Here is a 12,096-nt window from a genome sequence, read left to right on the forward strand (position 1 = left end):
AAGTAAAGGTAATTCTGCCTTTTGCTGCATATCTTTCGTGACTTATGCCTGACTGAATATATGACTTCCAGAAATCTATCATTGAATATTTATTATGTATGTACCACTCCTCTGGATTGTGAATGAATATGAAAATTGGAAAAATAGAGAAGTGCAAAGAACATTAAAACTTGACCTCATTTATCATGGGAATTTAACATGAATATTTCAGAAGAAAAAATATGAAAAAGATGTCACAGATATTTTATACAATTATTAATGAGTAAGAACTTGGAGCTCTAAAGAACATTGACCTTGGGATAGGAAACGAACTATATCCTAGATATAAATGTCCATTCATGATCCAAAACATATTTCATATGACTGTATCACTGAAGTAAAATGCAAAAGCTTCTTCAGTTTATACTTTGTGATATTTCTTTAGAATTATTTTCCATATCTTCTCAAATATGCTTATATATATATAAGTATGCATATATCCATATTTATAAATAAACAAGGTTGTAAATTGTGATTTGTATTAAATTTTGCAGACATATTTACTTTATTCTAGAAGTTCATTTGTACTTATGAGAAATATCAATTTAAATAGTAGTGAAATGTAAACTGTGGCCAACTGTGTAGGGACATATTAGTTCAGAGCTAGAAAGTATGCAATATGATTGAGAACAGTCTTCAGTTTGAAATGTTGCTAGCATGATTTCACCTCCCTTTATACATTATCAGCTGATATATCAAAGTTGAGAAACTTCCCCTTTTCAGGATGGTACCAGTGAAGCTGACTGATGAGAAGCTGGATGGGCTAATAGGCCTTTTCCCTTCTGTCCAGTACTAAGGGCTCACTTTTCAATCTTCAACTCCGGCTCCCATTCTCTCAGGGTACCTAGTGGCTGTCTCTTAATTTAATTCTGAGATAATTAAGAAAACACAGTTTTGAAGTTACAAATATTAGTTTTGTTAGAAAAAATAAGGGACATCATGGTTAGTGAGGTTTTATATAGATGAGCATCCTTAAGGTATGCTAGTTCTTTTAAACTGGGAAAGTGAGCTAGATTTATCATTATTATTATTTACAAAATAACTTACTGGAGATTAAAAGTATTTTTTTTCCATTTATTTTTATTAGTTGGAGGCTAATTACTTTACATAATTGCAGTGGTTTTTGTCATACATTGAAATGAATTAGCCTCAAAGTATTTTTTATATACTATTACATATCTTCTTTGACCTGAAATAGGTTTACAGCCTAATAAAACCTTTAAAATTGAAAATCGGATAAGTAAATAAATGCTTTAAAATTTTTCAGTTTTTTAACTGGAGGAAAATTGGTTTACAATGTTGTATTGGTTTCTGCAGTACAACAACACAAATCAGCCATAATTATACACATATCTCCTCCCTCTTGAGCCTTAAAAATGTGTTTATTACACCTAACTTACTGAATATCATAGTTTAGCCTAGTTTACCTTAAATGTTCTCAGAACACATATTAGCTTACTTTTGGGCAAAAGTCATCTGACATAAAGCTTACTTCATAATAAAATTGCTGAATTTTCATAATAAATATTATTGTTGATTTATTGAGTACTGTACAGAAAATGATAAACAGAATGGCTGCGTGGGTACTGAATGGTTTAAGTGTATAGGTTGTTGACCCTCATGATCATGTGACTGACTGGAAGCTGTGGCTCAGAGCTGAACCTAACATCATGAGAGAGTATCATACTACTTATCAACAGGCCAGAAAATGTAAAAATTCAAAGCATGGTTTTTATCAAATGTGTATTACTTTCTCACAACTGTAAAGTTGAAAACTGGTTAAATAGTAAGGTGGGGACTATCTGTACTTGGTATTGAAACATTTGAAAATAAAGCATACAAATGGAAAAAAAAATCCAAAATAGAAAAAAAAGACCTCCAAAACCTCCATATTACTGTCCAAACATTGCCATTTCAAATATTTTGAAATGCTTCCCTTTGTATTTTTTTTCTAAAGACCAGATTTTAACTTTCCTGCACATGTGTCATATTGTATTTACAATACTTACTCACTAAGTTTTTATCAACCATTTACCCAAACAATAATAGTTGGATATTATTTCAGCTTTAGAGGCACGTGGAGAATTTTTCCTGCTTTAAAACAATATATGTAAGTCTGCTATGACAAATTAATAGTGATGATGAATATGAGTTGGGACTCAGAGAGACTTGGTTGAATCCCTGCTTTCCTAGTTACTATTAGACTTTATTACTGGTAAATTGTTGGCTATTCTCTCCAGGCCTTAGTTTTCTACTCTGTAAAACATGTAAAATAATAATGGCTCATAAAATGTAATGAGGATTAAAAGAGTGACTGCATACAAAATGCTTAGCTCGGGAGCTCACATATGATAACATAACATTAAGAGATGCTATAGCATAACACTTTATAGTATGGTTTTTGGAGTCATAGTTGGTTCCAACACTCATTAACTGTTTGGGCAACTTGCTTATTCAATCTAGGCTTTAGTTACTTCATCTATAAAATGAAGATATGAATGGTATGCTTGAGGCTGTACATTACTTGAATGGCTAAAGTGGAAGCTCATTTTAGGCACATTGAGAGTTAAAGAGTGCAGCTATCATGATTTTGAAAATTACTTCACAACTTTTAAGTCGAACATATAGGACAATTTGCTTTCAAAAACCAAGACCATTTCCTATTCTGGTTGCATCACTGGTTCTACTTTTTTTCCCCAGCACAACTGCACAGTTCTACTTTGTCATGGAAAATGATCAGCCCTTGGCCATCTGCCATGCACTGAAATATTTCATTCTTATGAAAGATATGAAGTAGGTTGATATGTCTTTTTTGGCTCACTGATTTACTTAAGCACTCAAGGGCTATTTTCTTTCTAAGTGACATGGTCTTGTAGGTTGAGTTCCCTGGAAACAAATACTAATAATAAATATCAGTAATATTTGTCCTGTGATGACAGCTGAAGATTGACTTTTATATTTTAATACCTATATCCCAATGATGTACTTCTTTATTTCTCTCTATTTGTCTTTTTTTAGGCCTTTTTTTGATTTATTTATTTTTAATTGAAGGGTAATTGTTTTATAGTATTGCTTTGGTTTCTACCAAACATCAACATGAATCAGCCATCTTTCTATCTATCTATACCTGTTTGTTGAATTGTGAATTATATTACATCTTGAAGCTGTATTTATTTTGATTAAGGATGCTCATTAATATATTAATAAGTTTGGCCAAGTATAAGTCATGATGGGTGGCAAATGCCACATGGACATCTATTTGAGGAATACTTCTATTCTGTATATTGTAGTATACTTGTAAATAGAAAGTGGTCTGGGAATGGTTATATGCATTTTTCAGAACTTGCCATGATTTCTTACCCCTTCATACTCATGGGTTTTTATCTGTGCCTTCCTTTAATTGCTCCCATAGCAACTTATAATTCCCTTGTTATAGAACATCTTGCTTCATTTACTACATGTTCATGAGCCCCAGAAGAGAAGGAAATGTGTCTTATTACTTCTGTATATGGCTTGTCCCTTCCAGCTCAGTACCTAACATATTGAATGTGTTTTAGTGAATAAGTGACTATGGAGGAAGACGATACAACAATTATTTTTAAAAAGCTGTTTTCACTTTTTCATAGTTCATTACTCTCATAGGTCCTCAGAAGAGGAAGACATTTCTTACTTTGTTCCGGCTGAACAAAGGAATTTTAGTGAGATGACATGAAGAGGTTGTTGGTTTTCTTTTTTTTTCTTTTCCTCTGAGAAACAGTCCTCTTTTTAGTTTCTCAAAGAATCACAGAATTATGAATAAATGTTACCTTGGTTCCAATTTCATAGTAAAATAGTTTTAAAATTTATTTTTAGATGATAACAATAAATGTTGTTTAAATGTGTGTTTAAATGAAATACATGCGTATGGAGAAATTTAAAATATACAAAGGCTTGTATATATAGCGAAAATATTTCCTTCTTTCCCTGTCCCTAGACACCCAATTCTGTTTCCCAAAAGCATCACTGTTCTTAGTTTCTTCTTTCAGAGATACACAATGTGTTCATCAACATAAATATGTAGATATTTATGTAATCTTCCTTCATATGAAAGATGGCCCACCCAAGACACAGATCTCTTTCATCTCATTTTTCCTTTAACTTTGAGGGTACTTTTATATCAACATGTACAGATCTTCATTTTTAACAGTTATATAGTATATTCCACCCAATGTATATATAGTAATTTATCTAATTAGTCCTTGATTAATGGGAATTTGGATTGTTCCAATCTTTTACTATTAGAAACAGTAGTCAATATTCTTGTACACATGTCATTTTTCTTATTTGTGAGTATACTCCTCAGATAAATACCCAAGAGTGGAATTGCTGAGTCAGAGGGAATGCCCTTTAAATTCTGATAGTTTTTTTTGCAAAATGTCCTCCATATATATTGTACCAATTTATGCTCTACCAGTAAGGGAAGAGATTGCTGTTTTTCTCAACATTATTTTTGATCTTTGTCAATTTGGGGGGAAAAGAGATAAATTTATTATAGCTTTCTTTGTACTTCTCTAATTCTGAATAAAATAGAAAGTCTTTTTAGATATTTAAAAGCCTTTCCTTTGCTATTTACTTTTTTTTCATATATTTACCACTTTTATTGTGCTGATGCTATTTTTCATATTGACATGAAGATATATACAATATTAAAATTGATGTTATCATGATAGATGTTTTAGAAGACAGAAATATAAACACTAACAGAGGAGTAAAGAGTTTGTTGGTGTTGAAAGAGTAATAGGAGACAAGTTTTGCCCTAGGATTGTACAACGTGTAAGAGCAAATACCAAAAAAAAAAAAAAAAAAAGGTGTAAGTATCCATGCTGAAGATGAAGGGAGTTTCCCCTCTTCCTTCAGAGCGCTTACTTTAGAAAACTTGTACGTGTTTCTCTGTCATTGAAATGAATATAAAATTAAAAAGTTTTAAATTTTAAGGGGTTTTCAACAGCCTTGCCAGACTTGTGACCTAGGAATATCTCTGTCAAGGACCTGGGAATTCTCTCTGAAATGTAATAATCAAGATAGAAAGGCCCCAATCTTCCATTTCCTGTGGGAAGATAGGAGCCTAACATTGGTGGCCTAATTTCCAAGTTGAAAACTACCTCCTGTTATATAGAAATGTCCTTTTTCCTTTGTGTGAAGCCAATTAGCAAACACAGATGGCCAGTCCAATTATCAGGTGAATCTAGGATGAATTGATTATGTGTGATAAAGTGGTCAAGTCTTTTTGAGGATTAGTTTTTGTTTATTTTGAGAACCTGTATGTAATGGGTTGTATTTGCTTGACTATAAAAGGATGAAATTTCTTTCAGTCTTTTCCATTTCTCAGTGGGTTTCCTGTGATGCCCATAGTCTCCTGCTTTAATGCTTATTCAATAATCAGTCAGTTCAGTTCAGTTGCTCAGTCATGTCTGACTCTTTGCAACCCCAGGGACTGCAGCACTCCAGGCTTTCCTGTTCATCACCGACTCCCTGAGCTTGCTCAAACTCATGTCCATCGAGTCAGTGATGCCATTCAACCATCTCATCTTCTGTCGTCCCCTTCTCCTCCTGCCTTCAATATTTCTCAGCATCAGGGTCTTTTCCAATGGGTCAGTTCTTCATACCAGGTGGCCAAAGTATTGGAGCTTCAGTCCTGCCAGTGAATATTTAGGACTGATTTCCTTTAGGATTGACTGGTTTGATCTCTTTGCAGTCCAAGGGACTCTCAAGAGTCTTCTCCAACACCACAGTTCAAAAGCATCAATTCCTCTGCTCTTAGCTTTCTCTATGGTCCAACTCTCACACCCATAGATAATAAGTAATAAAACTGCTTTATTCTCTTCCACCATTGTGGAGAGCTTTCCTAGATTGGCAGGAAATTTATATTTAATTATATTTCCCAGCAAACAAAGCACAGTTTTTCAATCTATGGCTCTATCATTTGCAAAATTGGGGGTATGCAGTACATCTTTGAGATGCCTTACAGTCCTACAGTCAGTTAGTCTTCTTTTTAACCAAAAAATTAAAACAGCTTCTGTCCCCCCAAATATTTTAAATCAAGATCCTTACTTTTATGTTCCTAATAATTTCTTCATAGCATGTTTCATATCTTTGTTTCTCAGACTATATATTACAGGATTAATGAGTGGAGTAACTACAGAATAAAACAAAGTCACTATCTTCTGCATTCCAGCATCATGTTCAGATGTTGGGCTCACATACATGACCATCACTGATCCATAGAAAAGAGAAACCACAGTCAGATGGGACCCACAGGTGGAGAAAGCTTTTCTTCGTCCAGCTGCTGAAGGGACCTTCAGCACAGCTTGTAGGACCAGAGCATAGGACACCATGATGAAGAGAAAGGGGATAAATAAGAGGAGAGAACTTAAGGTGGAGCTAGTTAACTCTATTACAGGGACTCTAGTACAGGTGAGGGCCAACAAGGGACCTGGGTCACACAGGAAGTGGTCAATGATCCTGGATCCACAGAAGGACATTTGGGAAATGATGATGATGGGAATCAAGAACCAGAGGAAACCAAGTACCCAGCAGCTGATCACAAGATTGGTGCAGAGATGTCTAGTCATGAGAGTGGGGTAATGTAGAGGCCAGCAGATGGCAAGGTATCGATCAAATGCCATAATAGCCAAGAAAAAGCATTCTGTAGAACCCAAGGAGAAGAAAAAGTAGAACTGGAGAAAGCACCCAGAGAAGGAGATGAGCTTGTTGTCAGAGAGGAAGTTGGCCAACATGTTGGGGACAGTGGAGGTGACATACCAGATCTCCAGGAAGGAGAAGTTGGCGAGCAGGATGTACATGGGGGTGTGGAGTCTCTGATCCCAGCGCACAGCACAGATGATAGAACCGTTGCCCATGAGGGTCAGGAGGTAGACAGCAGAGAAGAGCACAAAGAGGAGAATCTGCGCCTCCCTGGGGCAAGGGAAGCCCAGGAGGATGAAGCCAGTGATGGCGCTGGAGGTGTTGGGGGTGTTGGAGATTTTCATGGGTCTGTGAGCTGTGAAAACACCATCGCATTATTGAATGATTGTAAAGACAGGTGATAACCCAAATATGAATTGAAGCCACTCTGGGGAATGAAGTACACATTTATGTATCAATAGTTACTATTTTAGTCTAAACCTGAATTACTGTCCTACTTTAGCAGTTGGATTATAAAAACACAAGTCAATGACTATCAGTATATATAGAGATATTTACTTATTGTGAAATGTATGGAAACATGTCCAACATTTAAATCTTTATATATAAAACTCTGCAGTAACTATCACTGAAGTTGAGAAATAGAGGATCACTTGTACTCTAGAATCTCCTCTTATGACCCATCCCAATAAAAGGATGACTATCCTCTGCCTCTTAGTCCCTCCATTGTTAACATTCTCCTTTCCTAATGGTAATCACCTCTCTATTTTTCTTTATTTTAATAACTAAGTATGCATTCAGAAAGATTTTTTTTTTTAGTTTTGCTTGTTTTTTATTTTACATAATTGAAATCCTAGTATATGTAGTATTTGGATGACTTCTTTTGTTCAACAGTAAGGTTTTTTACATTCATGTTGTTACATGCATCTAGAGTGTGTCCATTTATACCCCACTATATGCTATGAATACACCACTTATTAAACCATTGTACTATAGATGACTATTTTGGCTATTTCTAGTTTGGCGCTATTAGGAGTAATGGTGCTATGAATATTGTTCTCTTTTCCTGGTTCACACATGCATGCATTTCTGTAGGCTAGATCATAAGGGCATGTGTATCTTTACCTTCAGTAGGTAAGTTCAACAGTGTTCCATTATTATTGCACTATTTATCACTCCTACTGATAGTATATGAAAGCTCCAGTTGTCAACATTCTTTTCTAACGGTAAGGTCTCTATTTGGAGAAGGCAATGGCGACCCACTCCAGTACTCTTGCCTGGAAGATCCCATGGACGGAGGAGCCTGGTAGGCTGTGGTCCATGGGGTCGCAGAGTCAGACACGACTGAGCGACTTCACTTTCAATTTTCACTTTCGTGCATTGGAGAAGGAAATGGCAACCCACTCCAGTGTTCTTACCTGGAGAATCCCAGGGACAGGGGAGCCTGGTGGGCTGCCATCTATGGGGTCACACAGAGTCAGACACGACTGAAGTGACTTAGCAGCAGCAGCAGCAGGGAGTGAGATATATACTGCATCTTAATGACTTCCCTCTCTTTTTTTCTTTCATTTTTGTAATATAAGACTGCATAGTTGTCTTCCTGGCAGCATTGCTTTTTTCAGAGTAGGAGCTTATATCAGAAATTTTTTACTTTCAAGGGAAAGTATTCTGGAAATTATAAAGAAAACTGTCTTCAAATTTGGTTTAGGAAAACATTTTAATGTATGTAATTTACAGCCATCTTTATCTTATATGAGCTTTGAGTCTTGTGCTCAGCCTTATGATTTAAAGAAGGTCATTTGTGTGTGTGTTTGTTAATCACTTTATCATCTCAAAATATTTTCAGCACTTTAAATAGCTTAGTTAATATTGAAGAACTTACTTTTTCTGGTATAATCTATTTCATTGTTACATCTCTTCTTTTACCCCTCACATCCAATTCATTAGCAGGATTCTTCTGTTTCTAAAGTATGGCTTGTATCATGCACTCCTTTGCCTTAACTGCTGGTTCTCAAGTTCAAATTACCATCCTTTCTTCCTTAGACTTCTGCAGCAGCATTCTAACACAGCTCCTTGCTTCTACTTTTGCCCTCTACCCTCAATTTTCTAAGCAGCAACAGAATACTCCTTGAAAAATGGAAAAACCGATCATATTACAATTTTAAGTAAAATTTTTCTCTCTCAGCAGTTCTGTGCCAAGACATCTTACGGAGCTGTTCTAGAAAACAGGAAGGTGTTCTAGAAAACAGGAATTGCTATCACCATTTTATGCTCAATCTAACATATTTAATTAGCTTGTATCACTGTTCACTTTTTATTACTGAGCTCCTCTGTACAGAAGACTGATGACGTTACCTGCATGAATTCTGAGCTGAAACTGTCAAAAAAATTTCCCCAGTCAACCAAACAAACAGCAAAATACCAGTAAACTCACCCTGTGTCAGTTACAGAGGGCACTCTGAACATGGGTGCAACGATGTCTGTGTATTTGTACCCTGGCCCCTTGGACTGAGTTCATGAACAACAATTGCCTTGTTTTCTTCATTTACTTGTTAAATTAGTCAACACCCTGGAAAAATTGAGATAGAGTATGTCTGAATGAACCAGGCCATGCCATACACAGTACAAGGAAGACATTCACCAATATTTTAATTTTCCCTCGAAGCTCAGGACAGTAGAAGCCTTGGTACTCATTTGTTGGCTCTCTCCCTAGAACCCACCCAGAGATGCTTCATGCGTGTGTGCTCAGTTGCTCAGTCATGCCCAACTCTTTGCGACCCCCTGGACTTCACCCTGCCAGGCTCCTCTGTCCATGGAATTTTCCAGGCAAGAATATTGGAGTGGGTTGCCATTTCCTTCTCCAGGAGATCTTCCCATCCATGACAACTCAATTTACTTCCTTAGTTTGTACAGTTTCAGTGAAGGGCTGTAACATTGGATAATCTGTTTCTGGAAGATACTTAAAAGTAAGGATAATTTTCCAGAGTGGGATGACTGGTAGGCAGATGTATATGATAGAAAAATTTTTGAATTTAGAATTAAGAACTTTTGTTTACTTGTCATAAGAAATTAATTATAAAGTAGCTATAGTAAGCACATAATTATGCCTTCTTTAAAGGGCTGTTACAAAGATAACTGAATGAGATAAATTCCGGTGGAAGTACTTTGACTATTGCCTGACCAGTGAGAGTTTAAGAAAGGTTGGTTGTATGTATATGACCATAATAATTCAAAGAGAGCTGTGGGTAAAAATCAGTAGGTTATGATTTTTTGCTCTTCTAAACACTGCATAATCTTATTACCTGGATCAGCAAAAGGAATTCTAAGCTGGAGCTTCTTAAAAGTTTATTTTTTATTCTCTTAGAAGAGATAGTCTTAACAATAACCAGAGAGGAGGAAACAGCTGGAAATTGTTGTGGTAAAAATTCTTGAATATGTTTGCTGAGGGATGGAGGGGTTATAAGCAGAGACTGCCAGGAAGTAAGTCCTGTTTTTCCTGATCCTTGAGGATCCATTTATTGCTGCTAAAGGGAAACAATGTCAAGAGACATTGCTATGCTTGTTATTCACTTCCCTTGGGATCTTTCTTAATTTCAGTGTTTTTATTTTCTATGCAGTTGAAATGATATCTTTTTCCTTCTTTAAAACTCTTACAGATAGAAGGAAATGTTGTTAACAAGTCAATTGATTGCTGGATTAATTAATCAACCAGTATATCTAACTCTAACTCCCCTAAGTGTGCATATCATGTGGCCAATGAAGACTTTAAAAAACTTGAAGTGGATAAATGCAGCCCCAGATGTCCATAAGTGATTTGACTAGACCTCAAAGTTATTACAAGCTGTTCTGACACTCTCAGCTAGGTCATGCTATTATGTTATTGGACACATACATGAAACAAAACAAGGCTACTTTATAATTTTGTCTAAGGATAAAAAAACAATGTCACTGTGCCAGTCATAAAATACCAAATATCCTCCTCTCTTGGCTAAAATGAATGTCTACTACTTTAAAAAAAAAGCCAATTACAGCTTTAATTTCCTTCTTCTCTGCCCTCTATATAGATAAGATTTGTTGAGATACCTAGTCTTAGAATTGCCCTTGCATTGACAACTTACAATCTGGAGTAGACCACCACTTCCTTAGATCCCCCCTCAAATCAGTCAACCAAAGCACCAATCCTATAATAGATTATTTTTTAATTGAAGTGTAATTGATTTACAATACTGCTATTAGTTTTAGATATATAGCAAAGTGATTCAGTAATACATACATATGTATATATACATACACATATATACAGATTTTCCCTTTTTTTCAGATTTTTTCCATTATAAGTTATGATAAAATACTGAATATTGTTCTTTATGCTGTACAGTATCCCCTTTGGTAACCATAAGTTTGTCTTCTATGTCTGTGAAGCTATTTATATAAGTAAGTTCAATTGTATCACTTTTTAGATTCCATATATAAAAGTAAGGCAAAAACCACTACAATAGTGTAATTAGCCTCCAACTAATAAAAATAAATGGAAAAAAATGATATATGGATTTGTCTTTCTCTTTTTTACTTGCTTAGTATGATGATGTCTTGATCCACCTATGTTGCTGCAAATGGTATTATTTCATTGTTTTTATGTTTGAGTAATATTCCATTGTATATGTGTATCACATCTTTATCCACTCATCTCAATGGACATTTAGGTTGCTTCCATTGTCTTGGCTGTTGTAAGTAGTGCTGCTATGAATATTGGGCTGCATGTATCTTTTCAAATTAGGGTTTTCTCTGGATATATGCCCAGGAGTGGGATCATTGGATCATATGGTAACTCTATTTTTAGTTTTTTTAAGGAATTTCCATACTGTTCTCCAGAGTGGCTGCACCAATTTAGATTCTCACCAACAGTGTAGGAGGCTTCCTTCCCCCCCCGCCCCCAACTTCTCCAGCATTTATTGTTTGTAGACTTTTTGATGGTGGCCACTCTAACCAGTGTGAGCTGAAGGTCAGACTTTTGGATTAAGGCAGATTATCAGAAAGCAGATATTTGGACCTCAGTTCTTAGATCTGGAAAGAATTGTTTCCACTGAGTTATATTTCTATATAATGCCTTTGAATCTTATTAAGAAATGCTATTAAGAAGCAGCTGTGTTAAACTATATGTATATATGTCAGATATGTTGGGGAACCACTGTTCAGTATATCTCATTCTCCCTCGTATGAATCATCTCAAAAGAAATTATGGAACTAGGAGTCAGTAATTTAGTTTTCCTTGTAAACAGATTTGTTTCTTCTTACAGTTATTGAAAATCATATGACAGATAATGTTTCTCCATTCTTCATTTTTTGAATCAAAGAAATATTTTATAGAGAATC

At 35.4% G+C, this 12,096-nt stretch overlaps 1 protein-coding gene across 1 annotated transcript; it reads right to left on the bottom strand.

Annotated features, from left to right (window-relative positions):
* Positions 1-6,131: 6,131 nt before the first annotated feature.
* LOC110133391 (olfactory receptor 11G2-like) lies at positions 6,132-7,079 on the bottom strand. The gene has a single exon (XM_020887270.2). The coding sequence runs from the start codon at positions 7,065-7,067 to the stop codon at positions 6,132-6,134; it is 936 nt and encodes a 311-aa protein (XP_020742929.2). The 5' UTR covers positions 7,068-7,079.
* Between the last annotated feature and the right edge of the window lie 5,017 nt (positions 7,080-12,096).

The sequence above is a fragment of the Odocoileus virginianus genome, chromosome 6, assembly GCF_023699985.2.
Source record: "Odocoileus virginianus isolate 20LAN1187 ecotype Illinois chromosome 6, Ovbor_1.2, whole genome shotgun sequence".
In the NCBI taxonomy this organism is placed as follows: domain Eukaryota; kingdom Metazoa; phylum Chordata; class Mammalia; order Artiodactyla; family Cervidae; genus Odocoileus; species Odocoileus virginianus.